The 22,202-nt window shown below is 45.2% G+C and overlaps 2 protein-coding genes across 2 annotated transcripts; one reads left to right on the forward strand and one right to left on the reverse strand.

Moving 5' to 3' along the window:
• The first annotated feature begins 4,060 nt into the window (after positions 1-4,060).
• Positions 4,061-11,634, forward strand: LOC119396137 (cholinesterase 1). The gene is made up of 3 exons (XM_037663230.2): positions 4,061-5,642; positions 6,383-6,532; positions 11,410-11,634. Exons 1-3 carry the CDS (start codon positions 4,078-4,080, stop codon positions 11,609-11,611), a joined length of 1,917 nt encoding a protein of 638 aa, XP_037519158.2. The 5' UTR covers positions 4,061-4,077; the 3' UTR covers positions 11,612-11,634.
• A 3,964-nt stretch (positions 11,635-15,598) lies between these two features.
• Positions 15,599-19,947, reverse strand: LOC119396138 (uncharacterized). The gene is made up of 5 exons (XM_049416577.1): positions 19,902-19,947; positions 18,970-19,013; positions 18,723-18,860; positions 16,978-18,479; positions 15,599-16,135 (listed from the first exon to the last, which is right to left on the reverse strand). Exons 1-5 carry the CDS (start codon positions 19,945-19,947, stop codon positions 16,114-16,116), a joined length of 1,752 nt encoding a protein of 583 aa, XP_049272534.1. The 3' UTR covers positions 15,599-16,113.
• Between the last annotated feature and the right edge of the window lie 2,255 nt (positions 19,948-22,202).

A 22,202-nucleotide genomic window follows, 5' to 3' on the forward strand; every position in this document is an offset into this window, starting at 1 on the left:
TTGGGTTTCTTGGTTTCTTGTCCATCATATGACAGGTTTCTTACTATTCCGTGGTTGATAGTCTGGCAAGTTTGTAGATCCGCAAAAAGTGTGCAGCTACGAATCGTACAACTGGCTGAATGCATCTGCGCTTTATAATTGAAACTTGAGTACGCTCTTAGTTCTGCTTACCCTGTTTATAAACATAATGTCTATGTATATTTTTTCAGAGAACCAGACGCCGGTACACGGGAAGCACAAGGAAAACGTACTCCCTCGAAAACGCCAAAAAAGACTACTTCGGCAGCCGGGGAGAAGAAGCCAAAGCAACCATCTGCAAGACATGTATCGGGTGCCGCAGAGACCTCGTACGTCGGCCATTGTCTCACCGTGGCGAGTGCCGCGTTTGTACTTTCTGTGCACATGGCTGCTGGACCAGCTCATGCTTAGTTCTCGTATTTATGAATGATGAATAAATATTTGTGTGAATGCGGTTATACTCAATGCGCCTAATGTGTATTTAATATTGCGTTCACGAGAGGTGTCCCAAAGGAAAAGACGATTGGCGAAGCTCGCACTATGCTGCGCAAGGCTTGAAACTGCGAAACTGGGCGAAAGCTGAAGTCTAATCTCGTTACTTCTAGTTTGTTTCGAGGCCTTAGCTAGGTTATGCAGGTGGTTTCTAGGTTGCTTATAAGTCGTTGCTAGGCGTTACCTAGGTGATGCTGGGTTGTCTCTACGTTTGTTATCAGCGCATAGAAGTTCGAGTTAAACCACATACAGTCACAGACAAGGCACGGCTGTCCAAACACCAGAGGCAGGATCTCCCACTGAAACCTAGTGTTCCCACTTCTCATAGATATACAGGTTGCTTATTCCAGCTGTAGCTAGGGAGAACTTGGTTAGACCTTGGCAGAACTTGATTGTAGCTAGGTTGTTGGTAGAGTGGGCTGGCAGCTTGTCGAGTTCACTCTTTGACTTCACTTCTGGCCGCATACCCGTTTGATGACAATAGTTTTCTTTATTTTTAGTGGACCAGTGGTGAGTAGTGCGATTTACCCAATTTATGTGGCACATACCCGTTTATGATGATTGTCCCCGCATACCCGTTTGATAACGATAGTTTTCTTCATCATTTTTAGGGAAGCAGTGGTGAGTAGTGGGATCTAACCCATTACTGTGGCACATACCCGTTTACTATGCTGATAGTTTTCGTGTAGGCCACACAGCACATACCCGTAGGCCGCACAAACTACGGCTAGCCGTAACAGTTTCGCTGTTGAAACAGAACTGTGGGTGAGATGAGCCACACATGCTGGTACGTGCCTTTCCTTTCTGGCATTATCTGCTTTTACACCCTCAAGAATGTACTTTCTTTTGAAGCAAACCACCGAAGTGCAGCACGGAACCTACCGGTGAAAAACGATTGTGTTTTCGAGCAGGAATACGGCGAACGTGTGAAAATGCCGCGAGAAAGTAAGGCAGCATCGCACTAGTGGTGCCAAGCCTGAACGCAGGGCGGAGCTGGGCGGCCTGCCTTGTATTATTTTATTTGTCTCTTTATTTCTTTCTCTCATTTTCCCCCTTTTTCTCTTTCTCTCTGGTTTTTCTATTTTTATCTTTCTCTCTCAATTCATTTCTTTCTCTTTCTCGCCCTTGCTTTCTTTCTTTCCTTTATTTCTCTCTCTCTTCATTTCTCGCTTCTTTATGTCTTGCTCTCTCTTTTTTCTATTTTTTTTTTGGTCTGTTTCTTTCTAACTCTTTCTCTCTGTATTTTTCTGTGCTTTTGTATCCTTTTTTCTCTCTCTTCTATTTCTTTCCATCCATTTCTTTGTCTCTCTCTTTATACTGGTTATACCACCCGTCAGTTATTACATTGAACGCCGGACAAATAGGGGCACGTGTTCGGGGAGCGAAGCAGGAGATGAAGAGGACGAAGAAGAAGAGGTAGAAGAGGGCGTGTGTCGGTTCCCGATGATGATAGTTGTCTGTTTCCTCTGCAAGGACTAATGGACGGTCTAACGGTCGCCTTAAACAGCTCCAGTGTTCAAATCAAGCAATGATATTTTACTTAATCTTTACTCGTCGTTTTCATGCAACGCACACACACGCACACACGCACACAATGAAATGACCGTAAACTAATCTTGAAGATCCGACCCTGCCATTTTGTAGGCGCTGTAGATGATAACTACATATAAATGCCGCCATGTTTTCGAGAATGGAGAGGCGAAAGAGGCGCATTCCTAACTTTTTTTTAACTTCGCAAAGGAACATCTGGCGCGTGTAGCATATTTTATCTTGGAAAAGAACCATCTAGTGTGTTATATTCAGTATGGTATGGTATGGAAAAACTTTATTTAGGTCCGTCGGGGCGTGAACTAGCACGTAGCGGGCCGCTCCCACGTCGGGACAGATAGGCCTAACCTGCCCGCCACGTCGTGGGCCCGTTGGACTGCCCATAGCTGCGTCCTGAAATCCGTACTGCGTAGCGCAGCATCCCACTTTGACGATGTAACGTTTTGAACCCGTAACGCAGGGCACCGCCAGAGCATATGATCTAAGCTGGCAAAGTCTGAGCAAAGCGCGCACGTGTTTGACGTCTGAATTTCTGGGTAAATTTTGTGCAAGAGTGCGGGACTGGGATATGCCCCGACTTGCAGGAGTCTGAGCGTCAATGCCTGAGGCCTGTTCAGTTTACTGTGCGGTGGCGGATACTTTCGCCTCCTCAGATAAAAGTTCTTGCAAAGTTCATTGTACGTCGTTGGGGGATCTTTGTTGTCAACAACCTCATCGTCATGCCGTTCAGTAGCTACGCGGTCGACGACTCCTCGCGCAGCTCTATGGGCCTTCTCGTTGAGGTTGGACGGAGCGCCCTTGATCTGTCCCATGTGAGCTGGGAACCAGACGATTGTGTGTTGTTGTACCTCCTTATTTCGCAGGATCCGCAAGGCTGATTCTGAGATGGTGCCCCTACCGAATGCTCGAACTGCTGATCTCGAGTCACTGTATATTGTTGTTCTCCCGTCGTCTAGCAGGGCCAAGGCTATTGCGACCTGTTCGGCAACCTCAGCCGTTGTGGTCCGGACCGACGAGGAGTTTGTAATAATGCCATCTTGATCAACAGTGACTGCAACGAATGCTTTTCCGTTTGGGTACCGTGCAGCGTCAACGAAACAGCAACTCCGGGCATGTGCATGGGCACTCTCCAGGAGGGCTTTAGCCCTAGCCCGTCGTCTGCCTACATTGTATTCAGGGTGAACATTCCGAGGTATGGGTGCCACGGTAATACGCTCTCTTTGTTCTCGAGTAACGCTGCAGTAGCTGGTATCGATTTCTGTCGGGTGAACTCCAAGCTCTTTCAGGATGTTTCTCCCGGCACTGGTGGTAGTGGTTGTCAACAAAACTACGACACATTTGTGAAACTTGATAAAGAGGAAAGCAACAGTAAATGAAATATCTTTTGTTGTCTTGCGGATCTGCCATCAGCTGTCACTGTGCACACGCGGAGGCAAAGATATGATGCATTGCACGTAAACGTCCTAGCCGAGCTCCATTTATGTCCCACCGACATTCACGATCATTCTGTGGACATTTTTCGTTTGCCTGTGTTCTTAGATCTAGGTGCACGTTAACGAACCCAAGGTAGTCGACATTTCCGGAACCCTCCACTACGGCACCCCTCATAATCATTTCGTGGTTTGGGCATGTAAAACGTAGCAATTATTACGATTATTATTACTTTTCTTTTGCAATAAAATGCTACCGTCCTGTGTTTCCGTGGAACAAAACTATCTGAATTGAAGACAGAACACTACTCGTTTAGGTAACCAAGACATACGCGAAGAACAAGCGTGTCTTGGCAGACTTCCACAGCGCTGCAGCGGCGGGGTGACGGGACCTACATTTCGAAGGCATCCTTGAAGTCCTTGATTGCCGCGATATGGAAAACTTGGCTCGTGTTAGCACTTCCGAAGCACTGGGATTGCGTTTAGAAGGACTCGGCGAATGAGAGCGAACTCATATGTATGAATCCATTTCGATCTGGTTCAATACCGAGGCGAAGTCTGACGGAGACTGCTTTTCCGCCGCGTGAACATGGGCGACTTCCGCGCTTTGTTGCTTCTGACTGCCGCATTGGTGATATACATGGTCGTTGCCGAAGATGGCCAGGCACCCGTCATCAAGACTTCCACGGGCTTCATTTCAGGAGTGCGCACGTCGATTGGAGGCAAGGATGTTGACATATACCTCGGCATACCGTACGCACAACCACCGATAGGCCTCCTTCGCTTCGCAAAACCCGTGCCTGCCACGCCATGGAATGGGACATACGCCGCCGTTGAAAAGCCTAAGCCTTGTCCACAGAATACGCATTACCACACGGACGAGGTCAGCTTTTACTACACCAATCATTCGGAAGACTGCCTTCACCTCAACGTCCGTAAGCCAGCATCGGTGTGCAAAGAGGACTCCTGCGGCAGCATGCGGCTTCCAGTAGTAGTATTCGTTCATGGTACGGATTTCCAATGGGGGGACTCGGGTCTTTACCTTCACGATGGCGGAAACTTCGCAGCACTCACCGATACTATCTTCGTGAGCTTCAACTACCGTCTCAACGTGTTCGGATTTCTCTCCGTTGGAAATCGAGACCTGCCTGGGAACTGGGGGCTGTGGGACCAGAACCTTGCGCTCACCTGGGTACAGCGCAACATTGGCTACTTCGGCGGAGACCCTAAGGAAGTCACTGTTATCGGACACGGTGCTGGAGCTATCTCTGCCGGTTTTCACGCCATATCGCCGCAGAGTGTTGGCCTCTTTAAGAGGCTTGTGCTGCTGAGTGGTAGTCCCATGAATGTCGTGACACGATTTTCTTCTCACTCGTTTGACAGCGTTATAGAACTTGGTGTAAACCTTACGTGCGACGGTGCGAAAGAGCGCGACATTGGTGCAGTTTTAAAATGCTTGAGAGGTGCGAACGAAGCTCAGTTGCTGGAGCAAGTGAAAGGTCCCTATGTGACAAACTCAATCTACGGACCGGTATATGGAGACGGGTACTTGCCGGATGACCCTTACATAATTGGTAATTGGAAGGAAAACATCAGGAGTAAAGAAATAATGATTGGTACTACGTCTAACGAAGGTGCCTTGTTTCTCTACAGCGTGATGAAGGCTGTGCCCCGATTCAACGACCTTCTTGTTCTCGATTATCGATCGGCTGTTCAAAAGGCGATTCGAGCTGCATTTAGGCTCCGAGATGAAGTCGTAACAGAGATAATGAAAGCCTACTTTTCGGGATGGTCTCTAGACCACAACACAAATGACGTGGTCACGGTTCTCAGCAATATCTTGGGAGACGGCCTTTTCGTGTGCCCCGCCACATTTTTCGCAGATGAGGCGTCAGAGCAGAAGATACCTGTTTTTAGATATGTGTTCGACTATAGACCGTCATTCAGCGTCTTGCCAGCATGGTTCCGTGCGTCTCATGGAGATGACCTCGCGTTCTACCTGGGTTCTCTTGTGTTCCTCGGAGACGAAGGGAAGTTCATTCCCGGAATTCGAGAGGACGATTATGACCGCTTTAAGCAACTGAAGTTCACTGCCGAAGAGGAGAAATTTATGAGAGCAATGGTCACTTCTATGTCACAGTTTGTGAAGACAGGGTAAGTTTTCTTTAATTATGCTAATTGTAGCGTAGACGGCTGTTTCCTCAAACCGTGCATTCAGTCACCAACTTTACTGCTGTTTTCGTTGTTTTAAATTTGCCTTTATTTCTAGCCAGAGTAACCGAATGCTTGGTTCGTAACACTTATGACCCACATATGACCCCTTAACACTTATGCCGTTCATGACTATGCTCTAGACTATGACCTCACAGCTTGGCAAGTTAACCTATATTGAAATAGCACACGTGAAAGAATGCCTAAAGTATTTCTGCTCAGTGAGGCAGTCCACTTTTTTTTGTCGAATACTAAAGAAGTAATTGTGAGATTTTTATACAATAATTTCAGAACGTTAGCTGATCTCAACTCGAAAAAGACGCGCAGATCTTGGCAATGCAGACTATGAATTCTCGCTGCACTTCATAACTTCATTTCAATTCCGTAAGCTTTCCTAGCTCTGAGCACTCAGTAATTACGCGGTATCTTCCTTAAAACCTGCGCTTTCTCGGCAATATTTTAACCTTGCTCGAAAAACATTTCATTGTCTATGCTATGTGACCAGCAGGAAGAGACGGATTTTTTTATTCTGTTATGCTGCGACTTTCGCACACGTTTATGTCTCTAGCAAAATGTAATGGTTTTCCCCCGGTGCCTCATTCTTTCAAAAGTATTTAATTTGACACTGGCAAAATGCACAATCGCGTGCTTCATATATGTGCACTATGTATTTTTGTTTTTAGGAGACCGATGATACCAGGATCAAAAGAACCCTGGCCGAGGTACTCCTCTTTCGACCCGGCATATATAAATATCGTTCCAGGAAATATCACTCGAGGGCTCGGTCCGAAACAAGACACCTGCGCCATGTGGAAGCGCATTCTCATGAAAGAGTGAGTAACTCCTGCGGATGTCTTCAAGCGGCTGCGTTATTTCGTGTACTATATTTTATGAGTGACACCCCAAGATATCCTATATCTTCCCACATGTGCGCGATAGTGGTCGAAGAATAGAACTGAATAGTCTAATAACGATATTTCAGAATCGCTGTACAAATCGCAACCACGTTCCAAGTTTCTGCGCTAAATATGTGTCATGGAGGTCGAAACAGGAGAAGGCTCAATGGTATTGCGCTGACAACTCTGACACGTTGAGATAGCGTGGCTTATCGCGGTGTAAAAAGCTAAATCATAATCCTTAAGTGTGAAGCGGTGCTAGGGAAAAATAGTGGAATAATTGCATGTAGAAAGGGAAAGCACGGACAGCGCAAACACATTATACACGCGGTTGCCAAGCCTACAGACTGTCGGAAGACTGTTGCAGCTTTTTTTTGTCGTAAAGAAGAACTAAATTGTTTTCGGACGCGTGCAACTGCGAAGTTATTTTTTAATGTTTTCCTGTCTCGTGGAAACGTTTTTAAAAGTGCAAAGATAACGAAACAGAAATATCATGTGTCCGTCTCCTTCCTGATGTCTCTGTCAAAACTGAGCTTACACAGGTAAGACTGCTTGGGCATCCACCACGTAAAGGCACTTGCTAACACTCACGTATTGTTCTTTGTCTCCAGGTTGAAAAAAATGCATAGCTTTAGCTGTTTTCATGATGATCTTTACCCTAGCCCTTCTCAATGTGTGCTCGTCCGCACCAATCCGCAATCATTTTCTTTAAGACTGCTTAGGAGGGATGATACCCTGCCATTTCACGTAATAGCTTATCTTTTGTTCATTGCTGCTCCGCGTTGTATATCGTAATCAATTTACCAAAACATTTGGCAAGCATAGATCCGATAAGGTAGTCCAGATTGTGTCTCTCTGCATTACTTCCTTCGCGACCGGAAGGAATATTTTTTCTTCAGAAAAAAGCATTCCTTATAAGATTCTTACGGCGATTTCCAAGTATACTCGTGATTTCTTGTGTTGACTTGGTATTTGTCTTGATAGACGGGTAACATTTCCGTGCGGTAAAACAGAAACATTGCATAAACATTATTCTGACGGGATTTCTCCAAAGCATAATAGACCATTTTATCTGCAGCGAATTACGCTCGTTCTTATACAATGCTATTTCCACTTTCTGTTTCGCATGTTTCCATAAGACTTGCGTTTTAAATATCTGCGTGCTGCTTCTAGCGCCTTTAGTCAGGAATACCTAGATATAATCATGCCATAAATTGTCACAAGCCGGATGCCTTCTGGCTACCGAATATATGCATCTTCTGCCAATTTTCGCAGTAAAAGACGTCGAAGTCAGCATTAGTTGACACAATGTGAACCATTCATATAACATAATTTCGCACAATTTGTATAAATTAATCATAGCTGCAATGTAATAAAATAGCGATGGTAGTTTGTATTATTTATTTCAACGTGCTACATTCATCAGACCTGCTGAAGCCACATTGCGCATGACTGTAAGACCACAGTCAGTATACAAACCTACGACTAGGAAATAGTAATGGAGAGGAAATAATACTCGCATAAAGTGGAGTACAGAGTACTATAATCGTGCTTTTTTCTTAAACGCGACGATTAGTACAAAAGACCAGTTGATGTACGTCTATGTACATATGTGGATGCACAGATTGTACAAATATTTACGTTTGTGAATGTTTATCTTGACTGAGCACGCGTCAGTCCTTCACACCTTCAATAAATGAGAGCAGTGCAGCAAACTTTTCCTTCAAAACTACTGTTTGTCGTCTGCTGGATGCCTTCGGTAATGAGACGTCCGACATCAGGATTGCCTGGAATATTCTAGGACGCTGTATTCTACAGTAAACAAATTCGGTCGATCGCACGCGTTGTAGGAATCGGTTTCATGCAAAGCAGTAAGCGAGTACTTCTGTGCTGTAATTTATCGCTTTGATCCAAGCGTTACGAGTTGGATTGACGTGTTTTTGTAAGTGTAGTAGCTGTGTGCACATCGTGGCCTTACAAGGCACGTCGACAACACTGGCGTTTAAAGGGTAACTTATGACGTAACGTCAGCCTTCACGTTAGAGTACATACGTCAGTGTTATCGAAACTAAGTGCACTTTATCGTGCACTCATGTGAATATCGTACGTAACTTTCGTTAATGTATTCCTGCGAGTTCGAGCAATGCTTCAATATAGCTTGTTGAATCATAGGAACCCAAATGTAATGGTTATTAGACTGCTATAAAAGCGGCGCCAACACTGGAACCACGGACATTATTCTGGTATGACGCCTGTATCATAGGAGTACATATGTAATGTTACAGCGAAAGCTGTTATGAGATCATTTCACCGGCCGTTTTTGGCGCCGTAGTTGTCCGCCGCCGCCGCCGCCACCGGTGTCCGTAACCAGTATCGCTCGAAATAAGAAAAAAAACGAAATAAGAAAAAAATTCCAGGGTGGAACGAGGTTCGAACCTGGGCCCTCTGCGTGGGAGCCCAGCATTCAACCTCTGAGCCATGCCGGTGCTTGAAACTGCTTTGCGAAAAGGTCCTATACAGGCTTCATGTCGGGAAGGAACCACATTAGCATATGCAATATAGCGTGGTAGAAGAGTAAAATAAGCACCAAGCGTCGCACAACGCGAATTCTGTAACCAGGCGTCACACAATGCGAATTGCGCAACAAGTAGGTTGTTGAATGCTTCCAACCCATTACAAAGGACTCTGCCATAATTCTTCATCGTCATCAGGCACAGCATCAACAAAGTGCGCAAAATGCCTCACATGGGTTTAGCAGGTACCAACGCTCTCCGTAGAATGACGAAAAATGGCACAGTGCCTGCTGCTTTACTTCTAGAAAATTACAATGATTTATAGCGTAGTGGGTTCCTCGCAAGTTCACTTGTATTGGTTGCCAAGGAAGCCCATAAGCGCATGATCCACTTCCTCGGGATCTCAGTAAAATTACAATGATTTATAGCGTAGTGGGTTCCTCGCAAGTTCACTTGTATTGGTTGCCAAGGAAGCCCATAAGCGCATGATCCACTTCCTCGGGATCTCAGTAAAATTACAATGATTTATAGCGTAGTGGGTTCCTCGCAAGTGCACTTGTATTGGTTGCCAAGGAAGCGCATAAGCGCATGGTCCATTTCCTCGGGGTCTCAGTAAAGTTCTTCGCCCCCCCCCCCCCGTCTTTCTCCCACGTCAACGTATGTTATACAGCATGGCGGGAGAGGGAACTAGCGACCGGGCGTCACCCAATGCAAATTACATAACTGGTGGGCCGCTTCAAGATTCCAACCCATTACAAAGGGCTGATCCATAATTCTTCATCGTCATCAGTCGTCGCGTCAACAAAGTGCATGTAATGCCTTACAGACGTGTAGCTGGTGCCTCGCTTCTCCGCAGAATGACGAATAATGGCTTAGTAGGTGCTTGCCAACTTCACAAAAATTATTATTTATGGTGTAGTGGGTACCTTTCTAGTGTACTTGTATTGTAGCCCCAAGAGAGCTTAACGGGCTCTAGAAACGCCGCTCTTCCAGCTTTCGCTGTGGCTGTACTGCGGTTTCAGCGCAGGCCTGGCGTTCTTTTATTGCTTTCTTGTAAAATTAGGTAGCCAGCCCCACAACCACAATTGACGTTGCACCGACATTGATTGCATAGGCTGTTTTTCCAAACCAGTTTATACCCTGGCGTAGCTCTGGGGTTGAATACCTGACTGCCGCGCAGAGTGATTGGGTTCGACTGCTGCTGCGATCTTATTTCTTATTATTTCTATTCGTCGGGTCAACGCTGTCAATGTCGGTTTTTCTTAACGCTCTAGCATTTAAATTACCAATGTCTGTTCTCGCCGTTCCTAGGTAGATATAAACTGTCAATCACCTGTGGCGCATTCTCGTACACCGCGGCCCGTGGTAAACGGGTGTCTCACGCGTGTCTGGAGGAAAGGGTATGACGACGTACGCGACAGGATTTTCACATTGTTCATGTCATGACCCGACTGTCACATTCGCCAAATTCTCTTGCCCTCGCATCTCAATTTTTGTAGAGCACAGATAGATAGATAGATAGATAGATAGATAGATAGATAGATAGATAGATAGATAGATAGATAGATAGATAGATAGATAGATAGATAGATAGATAGATAGATAGATAGATAGATAGATAGACGGACAGACAGACAGACAGACAGACAGACAGACAGACAGACAGACAGACAGACAGATAGATAGATAGATAGATAGATAGATAGATAGATAGATAGATAGATAGATAGATAGATAGATAGATAGATAGATAGATAGATAGATAGATAGATAGATAGATAGATAGATAGATAGAAAAGATCAAAGTGCCAAAGGTTCGCTAAGAAATGCCTCGCATTTAAAATTTAAGGTGAATAGGGACTCTGGTATTGTTGAACCGACATATGAAACGCAATGTCTGAAGCAAATAGAGCAGCCTTATGTGCTCGTGTGATCTTAGTGTGAATGGAACACTGTTTGCTAGAAGAGACCGCGTAGGTACGATTACAGAGTCTTTGAAAAGCCGGCCGAAAAGATTTCTGTTGTCGTGAAGTTGCCTTTCGCAGTACTCGCTCGGTATCACAATTCTCCCTCCCCTGTTCTTCTGAGTGTTTTTATCGTGCGGGCCATTTATGTTTGTGCTAGTTCGAGATCTCTATTCACAAAGTGCTTATATGAATGATTGATAACTACTCATGGCAATAAATTGGGAATGAAATGCACGTAAAAAATTATTTGTCTTGTTTTTACTCCATTCTAGCCCCCCACTTTGTCTTTTTCATGAAGATTTGCTGATAAATTTAGGTACGATTCTCCTCGCAGAGAGTCTGGACATGATGTGCCACGGAAGAGGCGAGGCCAACTCAAAAGTTCACGACGTAATGTTCCAGCGACAGGTAGACGAACACCATATGCAAGAGAAGGCCAAGTTCCGACAGCAGGAAGCAATTTGATCGTGCCAAGTTGTTTTGTTTTAAAGAGTGTTATGCTCCTACTGCTGGCAGAGGTAACAAGCTGGTCTTGAGATAAAAACTGTGCGTGAAGTTGATTGCTCATAACCTATTTCTTTTCTCGCTCTGGACAATCAGACGAGTTAATTGTCTCTGTGCTACTATTTGTGAGTCTGTTTCCCATATTAAGCGTCTTTTTTTTTCTTGCGTACAAGGAAGTTTACATTGAGTTAAACTGTTTGACGTCTTCATTTTCAGCGTCTTTCATCTTTGTGTTCATAAGGCAAGCAACTTCTTTAGAGATAAAGGTCGTGGGTGTTCCTGTTGCAGTATATTAAAATGGCACAATGAACTTAGTGAGAAAAATTTACAAGTCTTATTTCAAGTTTCCTTAACATTGAGCAGCACTCTGCAAATGTGATGACCTTCATGTTCGAAGTCGCCTCAACGGACACCAAAGAAGTGGATATTAGTCTAGGGAAGTAAAGTGCCATAGTAGAATGGTTGAGTTTACTTCCGTAGTTTGGTCTTAACATACTAAAGGCGTCAATGCAGTTAAAAAAACTTCAGAAATTCAGTCACTTACTTCCAATTGGCTAATATAATAAACCAACCGCCTTTAGGTCTTGGCGGCAATGGTTTGACGGTGATAAACACGGGGGCTCGGTTTCGGTTACCGGCCCCAGCCGAATTTCGACGGAGGGCCAAAGGCAACAAAATTCGTGTACTTGGACTTTCGCGCACGTTCAAGACCATTAGGTAATAGAGATTACTCCGGAATCCCTTCCTACAGTACGCCATGCTCATCATGTGGTGAATATTGCGCACTGAAAATAGCGAAAACTGTTTAAAGAGAACGAATAATTGAAGAAGAAAGCTTGCCCAATTCGACATCACGTGGCCCAAGGGCGTCAACTTAGAAGTTCAGGCTGTATGAGTGACAATCGAAAAAGAAAGAAAGCAGTGGCGTAGTAAGCTTCTGTGGGCGTGCTTGTAATCTTGATCCCAAACAAGCAAGCAAGCAAACAAACAAACAAACAAACAAACAAACAAACAAACAAACACGAGTGCTAACAATTCATGTGTTACGAGCACACGACGACCCACGACCTAGAAACACAAGTTTTATTGAAGCTGTAAACTCCTACATCCACTTACCAAATATTGACATGCTTTCTTTAATATAATAAGGGGTGGCGTGCTATTTGTAGATGCCCTTTCCGTTTTATGTATTTTTCGGCCAACGTCATTTATTCGCCCGATAACAGTGCCGGCGTTGCCTCGGCAAACCAATTTGTCACATGGGGGGAAAGTTGACGAAAACACGTTGCCACAGTCAGCGTGCAGCCACAGCGGGGGTACAGCAGTTATGGACTCTCGGCTGCCGACCTGAAAGGCCGTGGGTACTATCCCGGTCATGGCGGTCGCATTAAGCTGGAGGCGAAATGCTAAAGGGCGGTGTACTTAAGATCTGGGTGTATGTTAAGGAACCCCAAGAGGTTGAACTTTCCGGTGTCATTCACTACGGCGTGCCTCAATCATATCCTGGTTCTGGCATGTAAAACCCCAGGAATTGCATTATTGCAGTCTACATGCGTGTGTATGTAAGACGTAAGCCTTCTTGATATGCCCATAAAGGCGGCACCATATAGGATAAATGAAGAGCTAAGACGAAGAGGAAAAGTAATACTGCAGAAACAAATACGTAGAAAAAGCATTAGCATCACGGAGGCCTTAAACAGGCGTTCTTGAAATCACCAGTGTATGAAGGAATAAAAAATTACGAGCTTGCATCAAAGTATATTTCGCAAATTTCTTCGAAACTGTCGTTATCATAGCTCGGCGTTGTTAGCCACATTAGCCCACAAACGTTTTCGAGCTCCGCATGAGTACTTCGTATTTTTCTGCACTTCTGTGCGAATGTTTGCAATATTTATGTAGGCAACTTAAGGAAGGAGTGCACCTGTGTGTTATCATTGTTAATCTGAATAACTAAGTGGCAATTGGCCGACGCCCTGTCAGCGTTGGGAAACGCGCTCGCTTGAACGAATGAAAGTCTTGAAGATACCGTCAGCGTTGTTGAAAACGTGCCGAGCCTCTGAACTCGCTCGCTTGCTCGCGGGAATTCCTAAAGGATCTTCTGTTCTATTTAATAAGGGATACGCCTATGAAGTAGTGGGTATAGCATAGGGTTTCGGTACTAGAGGAACATCGATCAAATACCAGCGTCCAGCCATGTAGCCATGGGGTGGCACACCATACACGTGCTCCTTTCGAAAGTTCTTTCTGCCATGGGATACAGAGCTCAAAATGACACTCGACAACACTTGCCTGTCTGGCCCCCCTTCAGACCAAGGACGGGCCCCCACCGAAATGAATGTCTGCCTACACTACGGCCACCGTCAGACAACTATTGTGTTTTTTTACGGTTACCCAGTGTACATGTGCGCGTCGCTAACGCCACACGCACTGATGTCACCGGCCATTTATACTACCTACAGAATACTCGTCGCGGTGACTGATAAAGTGCTATTCGCACTTAAAATAGCTAGAAATCGCGGACATTGTTAGAACTACATTTCTACAGGGCTATAACCGTAATGGTAGCACATCACTCCAGGGCAGTTGTTTCATGGTCTGTTCAGAAAACTTCACATCCGGATCGAGAATTTCAAACACTCATCATTGGTTTGAGCCTTTGCCAAGGACGCGATCAAAGGACAGTGACATCGACAAACGCACATGGTTTTCCGTAATACTATAGACCAAGCTAAATCAGGCAACGTAGTGCAAGGAGAAAGGAAGAGTGCTAGAGAAGCGCTGTCATTCGTCATTATAGTTTTTCATTGAGATTTTAATTACTGCGGTATACCTGTAGTCGCTCTATACCAATAGTTATGCAGGTCATATTGCTGATATTGGTGAAAAGTGCCCCATATCACTTTCCTAAGCCACAATGGCCCCATCTCCCAGGTGATCGTTAATTACCATGTCACCATTGATTCAATGTTATCGCTCGGTGCTGAGTAATTGCGGCTTGCCTTCAGAAAAGTACGCGAGGCAGTGATGATATTGCTGAGAAGAACGACGCGTAGTGTAAAATAGTCTACGCTCTTGACCCATAGATCGTATTCTTGAGATAGAAAATTGTGCTTTCAGCTGCTATCGTGTTCGATTTTTGATTTTTTTTGTATTCTTCGACAATTTCACTCACTAAATAAGTAAGAAGCTTTATCCTTGAATCAATTTCTTGGCACTACCTGATGTTTCATCACCCATACATTGTGGCTTTGTCCGTTTGCTGAAATTTAAGTATGAAGAATACATAGGAACGCAGGCGCGAAATATGCGAGAATAACTCGTAAGCACAGGAACGGCCTTATTAGGATTGCGAAATATAAGAATTGCGAATGGCGGCCTGTAAACACAGGCACTGCTTGCGGATCGTAACAATTTGAGCATAAATCGTGGTGTCAGATTTAGTATTTGACACATTAGATCGGTCACGTTATGATATTTCTTCCCAGGATACAAAGCTATGTTACCATTAGCATGCGCCTTTTTTAGTGAAAATCTTGTAGCGGGAGAATTGGTTCCCCCGTTACCAAAGGTCTTACGCGTAGCACTGTTCGTAAATAAAATTTCTGTTGATTGCACTGCTAGACACATTATGAGCGATGACCGGCATAATTCATAGCCCTTAATGGATGCAAAGCTCTGCGAACTCGGCACCCTGATCTACGAGCACGACATGTCAAGCTTTGTGACAGCACAGCAAAATGACAAATATATTCACGCAAGCTTCATATTGAGCTATACACATAATTTATTCTGCCCGGGAATATTAGAGCCATCAAAACTTTTCCAACTTCCGTATTCACCCCTTCAAAACAACGAAAACTCACTGCCAAGGGATCAAACATTCTTCCCCATTGTTCAAACGGAGGGGGGGGGAGGGAGAGAGCAATCTTTGTGTTGCTTAAAGTTCAACCACATATGCCTAGAACTATGTGATTACATATAAACTCATGCAAGAAAAGTCTACATGTAAGACCACAACTGCATCAGGAACAGTTTATTTTGCAAGCTCGTACGGAATGATGCCTTGCTACAGTTTCTGTGGTGTCCGTTCATTTTCGAAGGCCTTATTTTATTATTATTGGTGGGTTTTCTTGAGTTCGTATCTGTAAGAAAAGATAAAAATTAGAATCGAATTTTTAACGTATGCGCACGTGGAAACAATAAGTAAAAATCTACCGGAATAAGAGTCGATGACAAGAGTTTCCTTAATAAGAAACGGCTAACTTATTACGCAACTGATCATAGTACAATTTTGAGCAAATATACATAATTGATTAGAAGGCGCAATTTTGAATAAGGTTTTTGATATTGACTGCGATATTAAACCATAAAAACGTAATGCCAGTTTTTCAGAGAGCCATTTCGAAGCTTTTTTAAGGATTGGCCTTGGTTTACATATTGCTACTAGCAACATCTGGATGAAATACAGCCGCGCCAGCACATAATCCCTAATATCCAATAACATACTGATGAAGAAGGGGAAATAACTTGCTTTTCAGACCACAACGGTCTTGACTCTGCAAAAAACAACGAAATATAGTTTTTAGAATACGTAAAGTTAACACGATGCATGCACTAACAACGCGCTTTCTTGAGAAAAATAACCGGCACACTAACAGCTAAATGATACTTAAATGCTCGGACATTTCCAGCTGATAAATTGCTGGGAGCTAGATTTGTCCTTAAAGTTGTTATTTATTTAATGGAGAATATTACTAACACGTCTGCTGTACAGGACAGAATGTGTGTAATATATGCTCAGCAAGAACACCGAGCTATCAATTACTGTACACACTGGGGCCGTAAGGAGCACGACAATTTCGACACCAATGAGATAAAGTGCCTTAAAAAGCAGTTTTATTCTCGTGGCGAAGTTCAAAAAGTAACAAAATAAGCTCGAAATATTTCACTCTTCTAGTACGCTTCGCATATGAACTGTCTATTCATGTACTTTTAATCGAAATTCGCGAACAAGTAACGCTATTTGGAGAAAATATTTGTCTTCCCAGAGTAGCTTGACTTTCCGTTAACAGCAAAGATTTGTGTGCGTTAATTGCGTACAACTAAAGTAATAGGAGATATACAAAGTTAGCATGTTTCCTTCGTTTCGCTGGTGATTACCTCACTTCGTATCACGCAAGATTTCAATGCTAAGGGAAACAAGATGAAGATAACTTGTCCCAGTTACCCTCATGAGAAGTGTCCCTTTCTTGGCTTTTACAATATTTCAGCGTTAAAACGTTTCCTGCATCGCGTGATAGCGCTAGAAGAGCAAACTTTCAGTTGTTGCTTGTCCGGAAGGCAGCTGCCATCAGTACAAATCTAGAGAAACCACGAAGAAAATTTCCTGGATACTTACCCCTTCGCGCCAACAACAGACCCGGTGAGAGCAGGCAAGCCAGCTGGTGTGACAAGACCTGATCCAGTTACTCTCGTCACAGATCCTCCTAATCCAGAACCAGAGACAACGCCCGAGCCTGAGCCAAGGCCACTGAGACCTCCAGAGAGGGAACCATATGAACCGAATCCGCCAAGGCTGCCGAATCCGCCAAATCCGCCAAGGCCGCCGAATCCACCAAGGCCGCCAAATCCGGAGCCACCGAGTCCTCCCCATCTGCTACCGTAGAAGCCAGGGTATCCATAAGAGCTGCCGTATGTTCCGAAGCCTCCGAATGGGCCATATCCATATGAGCTGCCAAGCCCGCTACCATACAAGCCAGAGAGGCCGAAGGAACGTGGGTAACTTCCGTACACGCTGGAAAGGCCAGAATAACCACCAAGAAGTCCGGACAGGCCTGAGAGTCCTGTGTATCCTCCGTACAGTCCTGAGAGACCGCTCAGACCCGTGGAGCCTCCAAGCAATCCGGAGTATCCGGGATAACCACCGAGTAGTCCACCCAAAACTCCTGGGTATCCACTGTAGGAAGACAGACCTGACAAGCCAGAGTAGCCTCCCAAAAGTCCTGATAGGCCTCCAAGTCCTGAGTAGCCACTGTAAAGTCCTGACAGACCAAGAGAGTTGCCGTACACACTCGAGACTCCGGGATAGCCTCCTAGGACTCGCAGTCCTCTAAATCCTCCGGAGAGACCTCCCAGGAAACCTGGATAGCCTAGCGAGCCGAGGGAGCCGCCATATGAGTAGACAGATGGGCTAGAGAGTCCGAGAAGCCCTGAGGAGCCGCTCAAGTAACCACCACTCAGGAGACCTGGGTAACCACCAGACAGGCCGGAGAGTCCCCATCCACGACCGAGAAGTCCCAGAGATCCTCCAAGACCACTGAGTCCACCCCAAACGCCTGGGTATCCGCTGTAGGAAGTCGAAAGACCTGAAAAGCCAGGGTAGCCTCCCAGGAGTCCGGAAAGGCCTCCAAGTCCTGATAGACCGAGAGAACTACCGTACAGTCCAGAGACTCCAGGGTAGCTTCCCAGAACACGTACTCCGAATCCTCCCAATGAACCTGGGTAGCCTACTGAACCGAATTGGGTACCATATGAATATAGAGATGGGCTGGAGGCTCCGAAAACTCTTGTGGACCCACCCAAGTAACCGCCATTGAGAAGTCCGGAGTAACCTCCATAACCCCCAGTGAGACCGGAGAGGCCTCCAAGGCCTGAGTAGCCTCCGTACAACCCTGAGAGTCCACTAAGACCGGAATAGCCGCCATAGCCACCAAGTCCGTACAGGCCCCCGAGTCCTCCGAGGCCTCCACTGAGTCCTGACAGAGCGAGGGAGCTTCCATAAAGTCCAGAAAGACCCCCGTAGCTTCCTCCATAGAGACCGGACAGGCCTCCTAGACCGGACAGGGCCGCTGAGACCAGAAAGACCTCCGTAACCTGATAGACCTCCGAGACCGCTGTAACCTCCGAGGACACGATAACCTCCTAGGCCTCCGAGACCACTGTAACCTCCAAGGCTTCCTAGGCCTCCGAGACCACTGTAGCCTCCAAGGACACGATAGCCTCCAAAGCCACCAAGACCTCCTAGGCCACCAAGGCTTCCCAGGCCTCCGAGACCGCTGTAACCTCCGAGGACACGATAGCCTCCATAGCCACCAAGACCTCCTAGGCCACCAAGGCCTCCTAGGCCTCCGAGACCGCTGTAACCTCCGAGGACACGATAGCCTCCAAAGCCACCAAGACCTCCCAGGCCACCAAGGCTTCCCAGGCCTCCGAGACCGCTGTAACCTCCGAGGACACGATAGCCTCCAATGCCACCAAGACCTCCCAGTCCACCAAGGCTTCCTAGGCCACCAAAACCTCCGAGGCCACCAAAGCTTCCTAGGCCACCATAGCCTCCAAGGCCACCAAAGCCTCCTAGGCCACCATAGCCCCCACCCAAGCCATAACTAACCAGCCCTGATCCCTGCAGGAATGCAGCAGCTCTGTCTGCAAAGGCTGAAAATATAAAAAGAAAATTGGCTTATAAAAAAAAACTTGTGTAAGTATACTCTGTGACATAACGACAAAGTATGTTTCTTAACTGCATGTCCGCAGGTAAATAACTCCTAGACATTGTCGTTTAGGATCTTAAGCTGGACAGCGTGGTCTTATAAGGAATAATATTTTACCTTTTTGCATGATGCCTCTTCACAGGCAATTTGATCGTTTATTTTCGCCAGTCATTGACGCGATCTTACCTTCATCTATCACTTTGTTCTTAAGATAGTATCCGATTTAGTGAGGCGTATCGCTACTGCTGGATTGCTATGGTGGGAGATTACGTACTGTGAAATACTTTTCCCTCTGAACTGACCGATAAGTACTGAAAAGTTTGCGTTGCGGGGAGGTAGCTCATTTAGAGCACATGCTCTAGCCATGCCCTTCGTTACTGGGCAGCGATCAAGCCATCCAAGCCAAGTGGTTCTCCACCATCAGAAGCCCCAACACGGGGATCAGCTATAGGCCGTCCAGAGAGCCCAGGATGCGGCGGTCAGGGTTAGCCTGTCCGTCCCAACGTCGGAGGAGCCCACTGCGCGCTAGTCGCGTTTCTCAGGACATTTTAATAAAGTTTGACCAGCAACGAAGACAGGCTATCTTTCCGAATTTTTGTCAATTTCTCAACAGCATTCCGCACTGATCAATGTTAGATTATACTGTATATGGAGAAAATATGCCGGTCCTGTACAAGTTTTTCCTTTCTTCCTACCCGTAATAAGAAGTGGTATAGTACAAGTACTTCAAGTAACGCTCAGGAAAAATTAAAATTTATATTCGTAGCTGATAATAAACCAGAAATTTTCATTTTTGAATCATCACCGATCTCCTCAAGATATGAACACTCACCAGAGCACAGGACGGTGAGGACGGCGGCCAGAAGTTTTCCGTTCATGGTGGAAAAGCCCGTTTCTCCCCTTTATCAACGCTTACTGGCCAAGCGTTGGGACCTAAGTTGGCAGCTAGGCCGGGTATATATACATCTCCCAGTTGCGGTCCCGGCATGCCTCATTGATCACGTGTCTTACGAAAAAGAACCATTACGTATTGTTCGTAGAAATGGAAACGAAGAAATGGAATACTGTCAAGGGCAACAAGAAGAATCATACCTTTCGTAACACGCACACGTAAACAATGACGCTGTAAAGGATTAGTTGGGCGGTGCACTTAAAGCAATTATAATAGCTCATGCGATAAGTTGTGATACTGACAGTAACCTACGTAGTCTGTTCAATAGGTTAATTATAGGTAAGTGCAGTTCGACCTCATTGCTCAGATGACAAAGCAAACGCAGTTCTAAGATCGCTAAAGGTTGCACAGAAGAGTTCTTTCGTAAGCTGAAATCTTGTTCACGCACAAGATATAGAAGGTATCCCAAGCGCTTCAACATATCTCATCCACTTGTAAATCAACCGCAGCTTCATCTGAAGGCGTTAGCTTTCGCTTATTAGGTGCCGCCCTTCGCATACAATCAACTTAATTGACCGTTCATGTGAGGCGGATTTCTGTTAAAGCAGCGCAACAGGATATAATGAGGGCAACACGGAAGTGTAGGTGTAGATGAATATTAAAGAAATCACAAGAATGAAGAACGCCTCTACGAAGTCCCAGTTGCTCCTTACATTATTTCTTTATAAATGGAAAATCGCGCAAGCGTTACGGCGCACAGCTTGCTTTTTTTTGTGGAGTCTACTGCCTGGGTATTGTTCGTAGGTGAGGTCCTCCGCACATAGAGAACTGCTTGGAAAGAAACCAGGTGGATAGAAGGGCTTCTTCTCGAGAGTAAACACCTCCTCATATTTCTATTGTAGTTCTACCTTCCCGAATGTTCAGTAGAAAGCGATTGCGCTACGATGTCGTTAAGAAAGTGAACAAAGTGCAGCCCGAATGAATCGTGCTTAGTTCACAAAGCGATAACGAGTCCGGAAATTCAGTCGGGATCATCGTTAAAAAAGCGGATAAATCCAATGGAGTGTTCATGAAATTAAGGTTTACAGCCTAGTGAAGACTGATGCTGTGAAGGGTCAGTGCTGATCCAAGGTTTCGAATTTGCAGGGGTGGCGGGGGGTGGGGATACAGCATAAAACTGGACTACCGCGCATTGAGCGTGATGTACAGAAAATAAATCTGCCATAGTTTTGATGGAACTTTGCACGTGCCTGACTTTGTAAGGTTCATTACAACATTTCAATATTGATCGAGAACAATAAAGCTGCTAATTAGGGATTCTAAGTTATGCTGCCCCGAGACTACCGACACCCTCCTCCCTGGTAACGCACGCCTTTGGTGCTCAGTACATTGAACTACATCGCTCCTAACAGCTACTGTAGAAACATTACAATAGCTCCTGCGACAAGGTAATTTTAGGAGGCTTAATGACCTATGTGATAGCTGCATTCCCCTTTATAGCGTGGCTTTCGGAACACTTATTTCTTGCAAAAACATAGGCTAATTTCTCGACTCAGAATACCTCGTTCCACGTATAGCTTGAATAAATATTACCTTGTCATACTATCATTGGATGAAAATATAAAAAATATCATCTTTACGTTATGCGCAGTGTTCATCCAGAAATCACACTAAGCACGTAGAGAAAGAAATCTGAATCCAGTAAAAGGCGTAGATGTGCATCTATCTGCTGTTCTAAGTTGAGCACTTTCATGTTCATGGCGGCTTCAGTGAAAACTACCCGATGTGAGGGCAGACTGAGATACGATGTTCCTTTATTTGTAACTGTTCATTCTTCCATGAACCTAAAGGGTTCATTCTTCAGGTTCATTCTTCGATGAACTAACCGCACTACGTCCGACACTTACTGCGTCGATCGTGTTTACACAGTTTGGACGGGGCCCTTCACTGCTTAGCGCAAGAGACTGCAAATAAGCATTAGGTGCGCCCACGTCCCAACGAAGCGTCTCGTGGATGTCATCGTACGTGGCAATAACGTATGTTCATTAAAACCTAGGGTATAGTTCGTAAGCAATATGGTTTATAAATGATATAGTATATGAGATCACCGATATCTTTTTTCTAGCATACAGTTCGCCATAATTTAGCTTCGTTCTCATATATTAAAATATAATAACCATAGCTACACTTGTGGCGGCCACGTTTAGCCGCAATGCTTTCGCACACATTCTTGTTCGATCG

The sequence above is a fragment of the Rhipicephalus sanguineus genome, chromosome 6 (assembly GCF_013339695.2).
Source record: "Rhipicephalus sanguineus isolate Rsan-2018 chromosome 6, BIME_Rsan_1.4, whole genome shotgun sequence".
NCBI lineage: Eukaryota > Metazoa > Arthropoda > Arachnida > Ixodida > Ixodidae > Rhipicephalus > Rhipicephalus sanguineus.

Excerpts from the sequence above, each read along its gene's own strand:
- LOC119396138 (XM_049416577.1), bottom strand. The coding sequence starts at position 19,947 with ATGAACGGAAAACTTCTGGCCGCCGTCCTCACCGTCCTGTGCTCTG. Across the intron at positions 18,480-18,722 it reads AGGCTATCGTGTCCTCGGAG|GTTACAGCGGTCTCGGAGGT; the intron begins GTTACAGCGGTC and ends GTGTCCTCGGAG. Across the intron at positions 16,136-16,977 it reads TCTGTTGTTGGCGCGAAGGG|AGTCAAGACCGTTGTGGTCT; the intron begins GTAAGTATCCAG and ends TGTTTTTTGCAG.
- LOC119396137 (XM_037663230.2), top strand. The coding sequence starts at position 4,078 with ATGGGCGACTTCCGCGCTTTGTTGCTTCTGACTGCCGCATTGGTGATA. Across the intron at positions 5,643-6,382 it reads TCACAGTTTGTGAAGACAGG|GAGACCGATGATACCAGGAT; the intron begins GTAAGTTTTCTT and ends TTTTGTTTTTAG. Across the intron at positions 6,533-11,409 it reads AAGCGCATTCTCATGAAAGA|AGAGTCTGGACATGATGTGC; the intron begins GTGAGTAACTCC and ends TTCTCCTCGCAG.